Source organism: Macaca fascicularis, chromosome 16, assembly GCF_037993035.2.
Source record: "Macaca fascicularis isolate 582-1 chromosome 16, T2T-MFA8v1.1".
Lineage (NCBI taxonomy): Eukaryota > Metazoa > Chordata > Mammalia > Primates > Cercopithecidae > Macaca > Macaca fascicularis.
In genome coordinates this window covers 19,312,065-19,328,403 of record NC_088390.1, presented here as the reverse complement: position 1 = coordinate 19,328,403, position 16,339 = coordinate 19,312,065, and the positions used below count along the sequence as shown (strand labels likewise).

The 16,339-nt window shown below is 48.0% G+C and overlaps 1 protein-coding gene across 41 annotated transcripts in view; it reads right to left on the bottom strand.

The window, feature by feature from the left end:
- Nucleotides 1–2,868: 2,868 nt before the first annotated feature.
- SLC47A1 (solute carrier family 47 member 1) overlaps nucleotides 2,869–16,339 on the bottom strand; it is a 46,585-nt gene continuing 33,114 nt past the window's right edge. For 31 of the 41 annotated variants that reach the window (XR_012425356.1, XR_012425351.1, XR_012425354.1 and 28 more), the window contains 5 exons: nucleotides 15,173–15,242; nucleotides 14,798–14,930; nucleotides 10,449–10,543; nucleotides 9,160–9,238; nucleotides 2,869–4,569 (listed from right to left, as the gene is read on the bottom strand). Coding sequence is in view for 35 of the 41 variants with exons in the window: in XM_074018776.1 (XP_073874877.1) it covers nucleotides 4,343–4,569; nucleotides 9,160–9,238; nucleotides 10,449–10,543; nucleotides 14,798–14,930; nucleotides 15,173–15,242 (604 nt within the window). In the remaining 6 variants the exon portion in view is untranslated. The remainder of the gene's footprint in view (nucleotides 4,570–9,159; nucleotides 9,239–10,448; nucleotides 10,544–14,797; nucleotides 14,931–15,172; nucleotides 15,243–16,339) is intronic. The other 10 variants (XR_012425353.1, XR_012425352.1, XR_012425355.1 and 7 more) reach the window with 1 other exon arrangement.

Here is a 16,339-nt window from a genome sequence, read left to right as displayed (position 1 = left end):
AGAGGAGAAGAATGGACACCCAGGTGCTGAGTCCTCTTGAACGAGGCAGCTGACTGGCCATTAGACGTCATCCACAGGGAGGAGTGACAGACGGCTCAGAAGTGAACCGAGGGAGCGCCCTGGGCGCAGTGATGGTTGGCAAGCAGTGATCAGAAAAGTTGGACCCCAATCCTGGGCCCTGCAGGGACACAGCAGGAAATGTCCCCACCAGCCATGTATACGAATCTCCTCTGCCTTCGTGCCTCTTCCTAGAGCCCCAGTCTAAAGTTTCAAAGGAAGCAAAAATGTCCCTTAACCCAATTAGCTCACCAAATAACAGACCTGTAAATAAAATGTGACTGATTCTACCTGGCAAGGTCTTCTCTCCCATGAAGCCAAATGAGAAGCTCCAGTGGCCCTCCGTGTTCTTAGGGTGTGTTCCCACCTCACAGGGACACAGGGGACATTTTCCGAGACTGGGGAAAGCCGCCTACCATCACCAGCAGAAGTGTTTCCCACGTTCTCTGAAATCCTGGATGAAACGCGCAGGAAGAAGCAACTTTCCACATCACTAACAAAAGCCAGGGAAGAGACGTCCCAGGAAGCATGATTTCAACCCGAGGGAGAGGCTTTTCCACAAGGGTAAAAGGGTAGGAGCTGAATGCACTGTGTAATCCAATTAATGGCAAACAACCTAAATTACCTAAAAGTCTGCTGATTGAATTTCATAATAGAAAAAAGTGCAGTTTTTTCAGTTTTACCCTTTTCTAAGTATTGACACAAGCTCCTTCCAAATCTAATCAGGTAATGGTAAGCCACAGGTCAGTGCCAGACCTGTAAACGAAGATGCATAAGACATGATACAATTCAAATTGATGTTTTTTCTTTCCTTTTTTTTTTTTTTTTTTTTTTTTTGAGACGGAGTCTCCTTCTGTTACTCAGGCTGGAGTGCAGTGGCAAAATTCCGCCTCACTGCAACCTCAGGCCCCTGGGTTCAAGCGGTTTTCGTGCCTCAGCCTCCCGAATAACTGGGATTACAGGTGACCGCCACCACACCCGGCTAATTTTTGTATTTTTAGTAGAGGGGGGTTTTGCCATATTGGCCAGGCTGGTCTCGAACTCCTGACCTCAGGTGATCCGCCCACTTTGGCCTCCCAAAGTGCTGGCTGGGATTACAGGAGTTAGCCACCGCGCCCGGCCTTGTGTGTTCGATTTTGAAACAGGGTCTTGCTCTCTTGCCAAGGCTGGAGTGCAGTGGTGCGATCTCAGCCCACTGCAGCCTCCATCTCCTGGGCGCAAGCGATCCTCCTCTCTCAGTCTCCCGAGTAGCTAAGACCACAGGCGGTGCCACTACGCCGGGATAATTGTTGTATTTTTAGTAGATTTTTGTATTTTTAGTAGAGACGGGGGTCTTGCTATGCTGCCCAGGCTGGTCTCGAACTCCTGAGCTCAAGCGATCCTCCCACCTGGGCCTCCCAAAGGACCGGGATTACCGTCGTGAGCCACAGCGCCCGGGGACACCGCTCAAATCCTAAACCTTGGCCGCCCGTTAGCTGCTACAGGGGCGAAATCAGGCACCCACCGTGACGGCGAGCGTGACAGCGTCCAGCTCGACCTTGCCCAGATGTCCACAGAAGATGGAGCTGACGAGGCTGATGAGCAAGATGATCAACTGAGCAAGAAACTGCGGAGGCGCAGAAAGCAAGGCGCGTTCACAGTCGCCCTCCCTCCTGGAAGCCCGCGCCCACCCCCGCGCGGCAGCTGCTCAGGAGGCGTCGGGCTGGGCGCCGGGCAGCCGCACTCACCACGGGACCCGCCAGCGCCGCCAGCTCGGCTGCCGCCTGCTGCAGGTTCGGGGGCAGAGCGCCCCGCAGGCCCCGCAGGCGGTCGCGCCATCCGAGGGCCCGGACCGCTATGGGGGCCGGCCCTTGGCGGCGGCTGGGAGCTCGGCGGCCGCGGGGGCCTCCGTGCGGAGGCTGGGAGCGGCTGGCGGCGGCGCGGGCGCGGGACCGCAGCGCGGGGAAGAAGGGCGGAGGACGGCTCGGCCCCACCCAGCCCAGACCCGGACCCTCTCCAGACGCCCAGTGCAATGATGCCGCCCGCAGAACCCTGCGGGAGGGGACCGGGAGGGCCCTTGGGGGCTGATGAAGGGGGCTCGGGGAAGGGGTCCCTGCGGGGGAGGACCCTCATGTGCTTTTGGATGACACGGGTTTTTATCCGGAGAGTTTGTGGGTCACGTTGGAAGAGCAAAATGCCTAGAGGGTGGGCAGACAGGACGGAGCTGGTGATTCCATCCTCCCCCGCGGAGTACGGGTCTAGCGCTTTTCATGCTTCTTCTGGCCTGGGCTTGCTGCGGGTTCAGGTGTTTCCGGGAGAGGAGGGGTCCGGTCTCGCAGACACCCCAGCCTCCCTGCTCCTGGCGGCCAGACACCCAGACACCCCAGCCTCCCTGCTCCTGACGGCCCGGGGTGGGACCAGCCGCTATCTGTGGCTGTTGATTGAAGGAAACTCCTCTCATCCCCGGGGGGTCCCTGCCCTACCTGGCAAGGGGAAGGACAGGGAGTCCTGTGCGAGGGGAATGGTGACAGGGTTCGAGAGTTCCTGACAAGGAGCTGGGGAGGGGCCTCTGCAGTGTCTGCCCCCTGCCCCCAGGCCCAACCCCGAGGGCTACAGTGCAAGCCTTTATCTGCCTTCCTGGAGACTGGGCCTGGTGGCCCAAGAAGAAGGCACTAAGGGTAGAGATACCTTAAGGTGGCCCCAACCAAAATCAGCACGTGGGTGTTTTTTACTCAAAGCGGGTAACTTTTCTGATTTTGTTATTTCAGGAAAAGGCCATGCCTAGAGCATTATATCCATCCTAGCACTAAGTCAAACGTGTACAGGCAAATCTCCATTTAATGCTTTATTTGGGAAGAAAGAATTGCAGTTCAGGGCATCCATGTAGACCAGGTGGTCCTCGGTATGTCGGAACAACACAGAAGGCTGGAGGTTTTATCAAAAGAAATGTCAGTATAGCTCTTTGAGAAAGTTTATTGGCACCGGGAAGGGTCCTGGGAGCTGGCAAGCTACAACTGGTGAGCAACCGGGCAGGCGAAATTATTCCTAGAGCTTCAGCAAGTTATCTCAGCAGTTATGGATAAAGCTGGTCTCAGCTTACAGCAGGCAGTTTCACCAGCTGGATGTGCAGAGAATTACATTACTAGATTAAAGTTATGTGCCTGGGGTGCTTTTATCCCTGGCTTCTTGACTTTTAATTGGGTGTGATAAGAATGACTTAATTTGGTGTAATCCACTTTCACAGCACTGAGCATACTTAGTATGTACTGGGGCTTGCTGAATTATCGGTGCGTACCCCGCCCCAGGAAGGTTAATGAAGTAGGATTACTACTTAAGCTAAGACCTTTATTAAAATTTTGTCCTCTGGCCAGGCGTGGTGGCTCACGCCTATAATCCCAACACTTTGGGAGGGCAAGGTGGAAGGATCGCTTGATCCCAGGAATTCAAGACCAGCCTGGGAAAAAACAGGTAGACCCCGTCTCTACAAAAAATAAAAAATTAGCTAGGCATGGTGGCACACGCCTGTGGTCTCAGCTACTCAGGAGGCTGAGATGCGAGGATCACTTGAGCCCAGGAGGTTGAGGCTGCAGTAGGTCACGCACACACCCCTGCCAGGAATTATCAGTCCTTGTCTGGATTTCCACAGCTCCAAAGATTTCCCGACTGTTTTTCAGTGCCCACAGTGCCTAGATCTAGACCTCAAATGAAGATTAACAAATGCCAGCTGGGCATGGTGGCACACCCCTGAAGTCTCAGCTACTCTGGTGGTTGACACAGGAGGATTGCTTGAAGCCCAGGAGTTTGAGGCTGCAGTGAGCTATGATCGCACCACTGTACTCCACCCTGCGTGACAGAGCAAGACTTCCATCTATTAAAAAAAAAATTAAAACAAAAACAAATACCATTTGCCCAGTGAATAGTAATCTAAGGCCCAAGGAAAGATATATTGTAAAATATATTTTACATAATTCAGGCAGTATGAATTCTTAAGCACTGAGTTTCTGGGTTTGTGTCTAAAAAAATAGCAAAGCCATTGGCCAATGCAGTCAGCACATTGGTCCTTGGTTCAGATAGTGGTGAATTATATTACTCATGTCATCTTTCAGACAGTGTCTTGGGCCACAATATAGCTTTTAACCTTAGTTGCTTTTTCTTTTTTTAGAGAAATGTATCTTTGCATTCCCAACCCTCAGAATCCATGGGCACACCTGAATGACATTAACTCAAAGTAAATTGTCACTGGTGGGCCTGTGAATTGTGTGTAAGCTCAAAAGCATCACTTGACCTGACTTTCTTTCCTGCCACGTCACTGAATTCTGACATAGAATCTCACTAAAATCCCCACCAGCAAGATTAAGAAGGCCCCCAGGAGCAGAAGCCCTCGCCGCAGCACCAGCTGTGTCCTGGACAACTTAGCACTGTCCTGTGGATGTTCCGGCAAAGGTTCTTCTTGGCGCATCTGCTGATCCAACTGAGCCTCGCCCGTCTTTCCAACATCGTTCATTAAAATTCCTTCATGGTTTTCAGGGCACCCTGGGAGGAAAAAGGACCTTAGCAGCTTAAAAGGGATTTTTTTTTTTTCATTTGTATAAAGGGCTATGTATAAAAGGAATATGTGCTAGTAGCTGAGAGAAAGTTAATTCAGGACGCTATTGCTACAGTGAATAAATAAAAGAAATCCTATCCCAGAGTGCCTCTCCACTCACTCTTTCACAAACACCGATGATCCTACCGGGGCTGGCTTGGGTGCTCCAGGGAGCGCTCTCCCAGGAGCTAGAGAAATAAGGTAGCCCTCTCCATTAAACTTCACAGGGAAGCCCTCTCCATTAAAATTCACAGGGATTACAGGCAAGAGCCATCATGCCTGTAATCCCAGCAGTTTGGGAGGCTGAGGCAGGCAGATCACCTGAGGTCGGGAGTTAGAGACCAGCCTGACCAATATGGAGAAACCCCGTCTCTCTACTAAAAATAGAAAATTAGCCGGGCATGGTGGCGCATGCCTGTAATCCCAGCTACTCGGGAGGCTGAGGCAGTGAGGCAGGAGAATCGCTTGAACCCAGGAGGCGGAGGTTGCAGTGAGCCAAGATGGTGCCATTGCACTCTAGCCTGGGCAACGAGAGCAAAACTCTGTCTCCAAAAAAAAAAAAAAAAGAAGATTCACAGGGGAAATTTTCAAGGAGCCAACACCAATTTAATAAGCATTTCAGAACAAAACACAAGGAGAAACAACCTAAGAAATAATTCAAGGCTGGGTGTGATGGCTCACGCCTGTAATTCCAACACTTTGGGAGGCTGAGGTGGGAGGATCCCTTGAGCCCAGAAGCTCAAGACCAGCCTGGGCAACATAGTGATACCTCATCTCTACAAACAAAAACTTCACTGGGCATGATGGCGCATGCCTATAGTCCCGAGGCTGCAGTGAGCTATGATTGTAATACTGCAGTCCAGCCTGAGTGACCGAGAGAGACCTAGTGTCCAAAAAAAAAAGAAAGGAAGAAAGAATACAAGGCTATTCACAGAATGGGAGAAAGATGTGACTGTTCACATCAAAGGGCCTACTAAGTATTGAAGGAGTGCAGGGAATTTCAACCCCAAGATATGGCTCCCTCCTATAATGAGTATTTTAAATTAAAAACTCCTTAGAGATCAACAGGCCTTGAAAGAGACATTTCCCCCTCCTACATAAAAGCCAGACAAACCCACCAAGAAGAATGATTGCCAAACCTTTCACAAAATAATGCCAGTCTCTCAGGTTCATTCGACTTCCAAAGAGAACCAGGTCTCTCCACCCTGCCCCCAATCCATTCATTCTGCCAAATAGCCATTCATTTTCCCTGGTAATCATTTACTATCCCTCAACAGAAGCACCAAATGCCCCATCTCCTCTCTCCCCTCTGAAAGTTGGTTATATGCGTGTTGGGCCTCACTACGAGGTTGGGTAATCACTGTGATTCTTCCCTTGTGCATGGTTGAATACATTTGTATGTCTTTTATTGATCAGCCTTATTATAAGTTATTATAAGTTGATTTTTCAGTGAACCATCGGAGGGCAAGGGGAAAGCTTCTCCTTCACAGTTTCAAGCAGATAATGACTCACATCTAGACTTAGTGTCAAGACACTTCAGAACAGTCAGAGTAATAGGCCAGGCATGGTGGTTCACACCTGTAATCCCAACACTTTGAGAGGCTAAAGCAGGAGGATTGCTCGAATCCAGAAGTTCAAGACCAACCTGGGCTGCAAAGCAAGACCTGGTCTCTACAAAAATATTAAAGGGTTAGCTGAGCATAGTGGCACGCACCTGTAAACCCAGCTACTCGGGAGGCTAAAATGGGAGGATTGCTTGAGCCCAGGAGTTTTGAGACTGCAGTGAGCTATAATTGCACCACTGCACTCCAGCCTACGTGACAGAACAAGACCCTATCTCAAAAAAAAAAAAAAAAAAAAAAAAAAAGGAATAATAATAAGAAAATATCCTAAAATGAAGGCAGATTACATAATGGCACAAGAATAAGCTTGGCCATCCCACTTCCTAATGAGCATAAGTGGATGAATGTTAGGAATGTAGCAATATCCTCAGAGTTCTGAAAGAAAATCATTTTGAACAGAGTCATATCAGCTCACTCTTAACAAAATGCTTTCCCTGGTCAGGCAGTCCTAGGTGCTTCTCAACCCCAGTAGGGGTAGTATGAAGTAAGTGCCATTGTTAGGCCGGGTGCAGTGGCTCACGCCTGGAATCCCTGGAATCCCAGCACTCATGCCTCATGCCTGTAATCCCTGTAATCCCAGCACTCATACCTCTAATCCCAGCACTTTGGGAGGCTGAGCCAGGTGGATCACTTGAGTTGTTCAAGAAAAGTCTGGCCAACATGGTGAAACCTGGTTTCTGCTAAAAATACAAACATTAGCCGGGCGTGGTGGCACACACTTGTAATCCCAGCTACTCGGGAGGCTGAGGCAGGAGAATCACTTAAACCTGGGAGGTAGAGGTTGCAGTGAGAAGCCACTGAACTCCAGCCTGGCAACAGAGATAAGTGCTATTGTCAGGCAGGTTTCACAAATCAGGGAAACTGGTAAGATGGTGGAAAACATCGACCAACCCTTCCCTGAAGATCATTGTAGAATCTGAATAAAACAAATTAAATATCATCTTGAAGGCATCAGAATGCAAACAATGTAATGAAGAGTCACCAGGGCAAGGTCCAGGGGATAAAGGAAACCCAGAGGGGCCGCCCAGCCTCTAGGGCTGCCTCGGATCAGAGTTCACTCAGATCAGAGAGATCAGAGGATGCAGGTCAGGGACAGCTACATCCAGATCACGTGACGGAGACGCTGATCAGGGCTTTGAGGACTTGGGTACCTACCAAGAATCAGGCTCTGGCAAGCCTTCTGTATTTGAGGTTAGAACCCCAAAGGGCTGCATCCAAGACTTAAGGATGAACCACTCTGGGTGCGGTGGCTCACACCTGTAATCCTAGCACTTTGGGGGGCCGAGGAGGGCAGATCACTTGTGGTCAGGAGTTCCAGACCAGCCTGACCAACATGGTGACACCCCACATCCACTAAAAATATAAAAGTTAGCCAGGTGTGGTGGTACGTGCCTATAATCGCAGCTACTCAGGAAGCTGAGGCAGGAGAATCGCTTGAACCCGAGAGACGGAGCTTGCAGTGAGCAGAGATCACGCCACCGCACTCCAGCCTGGGCGACAGAGCAAGACTCCATCTCAAAAAAAAAAAAAAAGCATGAACCAGAAGAAGTAAACCAAGCCTTGAACACCTTCAGGTCGGCTGGATGCTGCAGAAAGCTCCATTTCCAAGATTGCCCTAGACTGCTGGTCACCCTCAGTGTCCAAAAGAAGCAAAAGAAAATCCTCTCTGAAGACAAATAGACAACATCCTTTCAGGCTGAAGTTACTTCTATGAACAATTTTCAAATATAAAGTCTGGAATATAATCAAAGATAACCAGGTCAGGTGTGGCTCATGCCTGTAATCCCACTGCTTTGGGAGGCCAAGGCAGGAGGATCGCTTGAGCCCAAGATGTAGAGGCTGCAGTGAGCTACCATCGTACCACTGCACACCAGCCTGGGCAACAGAGTGAGACCCTATCTCTATTTTAAAAAAACTTTTTAAATTTTTTTTATTTTATTTATTTATTTTTTTGAGACGGGTCTCGCTCTGTCGCCCAGGCTGGAGTACAGTGGCACAGTCTCCGCTCACTGCAAGCTCTGCCTCCCGGGTTCACGCCATTCTCCTGCATCAGCCTCCCGAGTAGCTGGGACTACAGGCGCCCGCCACCTCGCCCGGCTAATTTTTTGTATTTTTAGTAGAGACAGGGTTTCACCGTGTTAGCCAGGATGGTCTCGATCTCCTGACCTTGTGATCCGCCCACCTCGGCCTCCCAAAGTGCTGGGATTACAGGCGTGAGCCACTGTGCCCGGCCTAATTTTTTTTTATTTTAAAAAATTAATTTAAATTAAAATCAAAGATAACCAGACACACAGCACAGGAGCCTAGACAACATGAATGAAAACTGGCAGAAACAACACAATTGACCATTGACAGCATATCAGACAGTCTATGAAATCAAAGGGTTTAAATGATAAAGGAGCAAGGATTACTGGGAGTGGGTGGCTAACTGTCTAACGGGCCAGGAATCGGGGGACGGGGATTACTTAACTGACTGAAGAAAACCATAACCACATTTGCATGATGTGCATCACAAGCAAAGGTCCAAGCAAACAACCTGTTTAAAGTCCACAAGTGTCTGCCCGATGAACAGCAGGGACCCCACTAAAACAAACAAATGTCAGTTTCCAAGCTATGGTAGAAGCACAGTATCTCCAAGTGTTGGAAATGCCTGGAAAGTGCTTGCAGAAATTAGGGGAGGCACTGGGGAGCTTTCAGTCATCTATAGCAGTCTACTAATGTGTGGAATTAAAGTAAATAAACTTGAAGTCAGTTTACCTTGAATTGGTTGTTACTTGACTTTATCATGTGTTTCTGAAACACTATTGGCCTATTTAAGTAAGAGCTCATAGCAGCAAATCTAGCTGTGTCTCACGAACAGCCCCTCCAGTCCCACCTAGACAGCCCTATCCAAGGGCTGAGGGAGTCATATCATACCTGGGTGAAACGGGTCCTGAGGGAGAGCGGAATTCCCACTCCGAGCCACGTCTGCTTTCAAATTGGCGTGTACCTGAGCCTGGAAAATGAAACTCAGTCAGTCCTTCAGGCTTCACGATGGTGTTAATAAGGTATTTTACTTGACTGTCTAGTTTAGGAAAAGCCAAGCCATTTTCCTTAATTGGCATGTACAGCTGAAGCTCCTCTTATTCACAGGTCATCTTTCATACAGATTGAAATGGGACCAGGCTCAGTGCTCACACCAGTTATCCCAGCACTTTGGGGGGCTGAGGAGGGAGGATTGCTTGAGCCCAGGAATTCAAGGCCAGCCTGCGCAACACAGCAAGACCCCATCTCAACTAAAAAATTAAAAACAAAAAACAAAAAAAAACCCAGCCAGGCATGGTGGCATATGTCTGTATTCCCAACTACTCAGGAGGCTGAGACAGGAGGATCACTTGAGCCCAGGAGGTTAAGACTCCAGCAAGCTGTGATCCTGCCACTACAGTCCAGCCTGGGTGACAGAGTGAGAGCCTGTCTCTTAAGAAAAAGGAAACAGAAAAGGTTGAAATGGGGTCCATGAGAGGGAAGGTGGCATGGGAACAGTACAGGGTGAGGGAGACAGGGACAAGAGAGGGACAAAGATCATTTGGAACTCTCCCTTCTTTTTACTTTATCTCTTTTTTTTTTTTTTAATTTTTATTTGTAGAGACAGGGTCTCGCTCCATCACGCAGGCTGGGGTGCAGTGGTGCAATCACAGCTCACCGCAGCCTCGAACTCTTGGGCTCAAGCGATCCTCCCGCCTCAGCCTCCTGAATAGCTGGGACTACAGGCATAAGCCACCGTACCTCGACTCATTTCATTTTTCTACCACCTATTTCTAGACCTCACACTGACCCTAGAAAGTTGAAGGGAAGGATGCACACAAGCACCTTAACAAAACATTTGGTAATCATAAAAACGACATCAGGATGACTTTGATGCATCGCGCCTTTCTCTCCAGTTATAATTCTTGTCCTGAAATTGGATTTTCCTGCACAAGGGTGGCAGCCTGGCATGGGAGACAAGGAAGAAAGGAGCCCCCTGTTTTTCTGGGAATGGATAAAGCCGGGGTCATCTGGCCCTTCACATCTGAACTGTCTAGTTAAAACAACAAGAAAAATAGTATTTGTGAGATAAGAATAAAGAAAATGAGAAAAGAACTTTCCGAAAGAAAAAAGGGAGAGCCAGATCAGATCCTGTTTTTCTAGGAGAGGAACCTTTACCGGGACAGAATGAACATAGTTACCTGCTGACACGCTTTTTTCCAATTTAGCTGAATAATAAAGCCTAGAAAACACACAGCTTGAAAGACTGTACAGATGATGATCCCTGACCACAGACCTAGAAATAGAAATATTTAATAGAAGTTAATTCCATAGAAAACCGGCTGCCCCTGGGGAGTATGTTTTGTCTATCTCACTTCTATCAGCCATACTTAATATCTGCTTTCATGGCTGAGGTGGAGCCCACAGTGGGCCACAGACCTCTACCCTGCTCCTCCTCGGGCTTCCAGAAGGTTCCAGAAGGTGCTGGAAAGCCCAGTACTCCCTGAGGCCACCCCCAAAAGGGCCATCTCTTTTGGTTCAGGATTTCGGAACAAATATTCAGAGGATATTTTTAGCCTTACTGATTATGATGCTTGAATATTAAGAAAAATGCCAGTTACAAGGAAATTAAAATTTCCCAGGACCAACTACTTCTGCCCTAGTTTCCTCAAAAAAGGGGACTAACATATAAAAAAAAAAAGCAGAAATCACTAGCCATATAAATTACTAATGTTCTCTCCCTCAGAGTTCCTGCCAGACCTTGGACCTTAACTTGCTTCTGACACAGACTTTGCTGGAAGCTTCCAGAGCAGGGCTGGGCACCCAGAGATGACTGGAGAACACCAAAGGCAGGCCAGGTGGGAACGGATGGCGGGAAAAGCCCTGTGGATCTCAAGGCACCACACAGGGCACAGAGGGAGACGCCAGGTGAGGAACGTTTTTTGGTCAATAGTAAACTAACGGAAGAACAAAAAGCTTCAACAATAACCAAAAGACAAGGGCCTGACCGTAATAAAAACAGACCTATGCCTCACAACGTGCAGTATCCTGCCCAAGAACCCACCCCCTATCTACAATAAACCCAGGAAGCCAGCCTTCCCTAAATCAGGCTCGCAGGAAGCAAGATTGCCTCTGGTGAAAATCCAGGAAGCTAACCAGTAACTTACTGTAACGATTGGCCCCAGATGGCCAGGACTTGATTAGCAACTGACAGCTTCCCTAATTTTGGTCTGCACTTCCAACTTAGAACCAACCAGAGAAAGTAAAATACATCCCCCCCTAACCAATCACATGAGGCCCATTTCTAGTCAGCTACCTCCAGCATCCCTCAGATCAACAACCTCCACTCAGGGCACACCTGCAGCCTCCCCTTTTATCCACGGTGACGCTTTCCCACTCCTTTGCCTGCCTTTGAGTCTCTGCCCAAATGCAAGTGGTGGCGGCCAACACCCTTGCTGAGAATACACAGCCTTTGCTGGTCTTGCTTGGTTGGTCCTGGTTGATTTCCACAGCTGTCCAGATCTATGTAAGGGTTAAGGTGCCTAGTCTGGGTTCCTGGTTTATGGATTTGGTACAGGGTTTATAGCTCTGTTTTCTTAGTACCAATCACATTTTCAGGTATGACCAACCTGCCCTTTTGTTTGTTTGTTTGTTTGCTTTTTAGAGGCAGGGTCTTGCTCTGCTGCCCAGGCTGGAGAGCAGTGGCATGACCACAGCTCACTGCAGCCTCCAACTCCTGGAATCAAGTGATCCTCCGCCTTGGCCTCCCAAAGCACTAGGATTATAGGTATGAGTCACTGCGCCCAGCCTAGCCTGCTCTTAGAATAGTATAGTTTGTGCCACCTGCTAGTCCTATAAAAAATTAGTAAAAGCAAGCTACTGGCTTCCACTTACAAATCCAGTGTTCTCAGTACATAGAAACTACAAGCTCACCCAAACCATCTTAAACAGGAAATAACCAGCTACCTCCAGCTATAATCTGAAAGTTATGAATTAGATTTCCAATAATTTTAGCACACATCATTTAAAAGATTTCTATTTGACCCGACCTAGGAGCCCAAAGTAGGATGGTTATTAGAATCTCATGGGCAAGGTCCAGGAATTTACATATTTACAAAGTCTCCCAGGGATTCTGAGGGTCATTATGATTTCCTGGGGTTGCTTCTGAGAACCTGCAGAATTCTGATGCTCTCCTAGACACCTTGTGTAGGTATACTGCATACCATACCATAGGAGATACAATACTCAAAACCAATTCATACCACACTTTCTTCTAATAGGTGGGTGGAGGGATTGACTACAGTCTTCTCATAGAGCCCTCATATCCCCAGGGCCCCTACCATTTCTTTTCAGTGATTCTCAACTTCCTCTTCTACTTTGCACAATTAGTTGTTTTTGTTTTTTTTTTAAGATAAAGTCTCACTCTGTTGCCCAGGCTAGAGTACAGTGGTGCCATCTTGGCTCACTGCAGCCTCCACTTCCCAAGTTCAAGCAATTCTTGTGCCTCAGCCTCCCAAGTAGCTGGGACTACAGGTGCGCACCACCACACCTGGCTAATTTTTGTACTTTTAGTAGAGACGGGGTTTCGCCATGTTGCCCAGGTTGGTCTCGAACTCCTAACCTCAAGTGAACCGCCCACCCCAGCCTCCCAAAGTGCTGGAATTACAGGCATGAGCCACTGTGCCTGGCCTAGATATATTTTGTTAAATGAATAGGTGAGCCAAGGACAGCACCTGGGATATAGATGGATTTATATTTCAAAGCAGGTTCCTCATGCCTGTAATCCCAGATACTTGGGAGGCAAAAGTGGGAGGATCACTTGAGTCAAGGAGTTTGAGACCAGCCTGGGCAACATAGCAAGACCCCATCTGTAAAAAATGAAACAAGGGAATAAAGTAGATTCCTCTTCTGAAAAAGTTGAACTCTGTAGAGTAGAATGATGGTTACCAGGGACTGGTGGCAAGGAGGGGAGGGTGTGGGAACAGGGACTTGTTAAGGTACAAAGTTTCTGATAGACAGGAAGAATAAGTTTTGAGATCAATTGCACACCAAGGTGATTAGTCAATGTACTGTACATTTCAAATTAACTAGGTAAATTTCAAATGTCTCACCATTAAAAAAAGTGGTGATAAGTATGTTAATTAGCTTGATCTAATTGTTCCACATTCTATACATATATCAAAATACCACTCTGTACCCCATAAATGCAAACAATTATAATTTGTCAATTTAAAACTTAAAAGATATAACATAAAAAAGAGAATTTAAAGTATTTTCTTAATATTTTATACTGATTGCCTGTTGCAATAATATTTTAGATATATTGTGTTACATAAAATACATTACTTTAAAAAAAAAATAAATTAAGATTCCTATAATATTTGTATTAGCTAGGCAATGGCAAACCCAAAACATGAATCATACCAGAAACTCAGCTAAATAATTTTCTGCACTATCATGCAAGCCCAATGAACTTTGCATTGGCAATTCTATTCTTTGAACAACTCCTGTATTTTTAATTAAAATATTATTGAACTTGAGAAAAATGTGCCACATAAAGGAACATACTGAACTGGAAGTTCCCTGTAGCTATCAGTTGACTTCTCTCCACCTCTGAGCCTGCCAAGTACAAATGGATCAAAACAAGCCTCGCTTTAAGTCGGTCACTACTCACCCCAAAGATAAATGTCCAGGTTTTCATATCATCATTTATTAACTGCCAATGTATTCCAAATTATTATTTTAGAAATCAAAGCTGGGCAGTCATTTATTTCTGTACTTTTTAAAACGATTAGCTCTGGTAATTTCAGATGCTGTCCATTACGTTTTTTCTTCCAAATGTGGGAAAGTGCTTAAGTCCACCCTCTTCCTTCTGTGCTGTTCACACCGACCACGTGCATGGCCTTGTGAGGAGACCCACAGGCACAGAGCTAAGGCTGTGCAAGGAGGGAGGTGGAGGCTGCGGAGTGCAATGAGGGTGATGAGAAGGGCACTGGCCACCCGTTGCCCTCCAAGGATCCAGCCACGCTGCTTGGTGAACACACGGGGCGCTGCTCTAGGGTGCACAGGGCCACCGTGAGTGCTGACCCTGCGGCACCCCACGCACGCAGGACAGACCGCCTACGATGGCCTCAGCCCTGCAGAGCCACCCACAGGGGATCACACGCTGTCTCCAAAGAACAGCATGGAACATGCAAAAGGGAAGCTTCCGAATGCTTCTTCAGCGTTTCCTACTGACGCCTCCTTTAGAGAAGTGAGGGCTGGATGATTCAGGATAGGAGGTGAGTAGAAAGGGCATCCGTGCTCAAGTGTGTCAGCATGGAAGATCGCCCGCAGGGGTGCGAGGGGCAGGACAATGCACCCTTGGGGCCCTGGCTAGAGCTGGAGGCCACCTCCTGAACGCTGTCTGCGCTCTCTAACAAGACACAGAATGGACGTCGGTGAGTTGCCAAGTTTCAGAGGTGAGCCTCAGTCAAAGGCCTGTGTGCTCCGACAGTCATTTCCTGGACTGGTGAGCAGCTAAGCCCTGCCTGCACAGGTTAGAGCTTACCCATCACTCCAAGTTTGGTTGCAAACATCAGCGTGATCCCGATGGGGAGGCCAACCACGTAGTACCCAACGGTATTCACAATGGCTCCAACCTTCTGATTTCCACTCCCCCTCAGAACGCCACCGCTCGTGCACTGCAGGCAGAGAGCATTCCATCAGTCGGCGCTCCTGAAACACTCCCATCTCGTGAGCACTTCATTTCTGTGGGACTCGGACGCTAAAACCCATAAGGTGACAGTATCCTTCTAAACAAAACATGATAACAATATTCAATCTTCCTACCTACCCTGACCTGTCCTCTCAGCTGAAATTTACCACCATCAGAAGAAATCCATAGATCACAACAGGGCTTAGGGAACTACTACATAATACTTACAGCAAGAGCTTCGAAGAGGTGGGAAACAGCATAAATTGGAACCACCTGAGCCACCAGATTAATGATGTCTCTGTTAGGAAAAAGAAAGCACATGGTGATTAGGAGACAAAGTGGAGAAAGAAGTATATAGCTTTCTAGCTGGGCGCAGTGGCTCATGCCTGTAATCTCAGCACTTTGGGAGACTGAGGCGGGAGGATCACCTGAGGTCAGGAGTTTGAGACCAGCCTGGCCAACATGGCGAAACCCCGTATCTACTAAAAATATAAAATTAGCCAGGCCTGGTGGCAGGTACCTGTAATCCCAGCTACTCAAGAGGCTGAGGCAGGAGAATCACTTGAACCCAGGAGGCGGAGGTTGCAGTGAGCTGAGATCGCACCACTGCACTTCAGCCTGGATGACAGAGCGAGACTGTCTCAAAAAAAAAAAAAAAGGCCGGGCGCGGTGGCTCAAGCCTGTAATCCCAGCACTTTGGGAGGCCGAGACGGGCGGATCACAAGGTCAGGAGATCGAGACCATCCTGGCTAACATGACGAAACCCCGTCTCTACTAAAAACACAAAAAATTAGCCGGGCGAGGTGGCGGCGCCTGTGGTCCCAGCTACTCGGGAGGCTGAGGCAGGAGAATGGCGTGAACCCGGGAGGCGGAGCTTGCAGTGAGCTGAGATCTGGCCACTGCACTCCAGCCTGGGCGACAGAGCGAGACTCCGTCTCAAAAAAAAAAAAAAAAAAAAAAAAAAAGGATATAGCTTTCTGCATATTACAAACATGCACATGCACTGAGGCCAGCAGCCTAGTCAGGGACAGTTCTCCTGTTGCTGGGCCCATGGAGGAAACTAACTGCATGTTTTATCTCACGACTTTTAGAAAAAAATATGCAGCACCACATCCTTGTCTTCAGGAGATATGTTCCAAGACCCCCAGTGGATGCCTGAAATCGCAGAGAGGACTGAACCCTAAATACATTGTTTTCCTTATACACATACACACCTATGAGAATGTTAATTTATAAATTGGGCACAGTAAGAGAGTAACAACAGTAGTAATAAAGTAGGCCACAACCACATGCCGGCATCACTACTTTTGTGCTTTGGGGCTGTTACTAGCACTGTGATACCAAAACAGTCCATCTGAAATAACTAGCAGGTGGAAAGCACGCACAGCGTGGAGA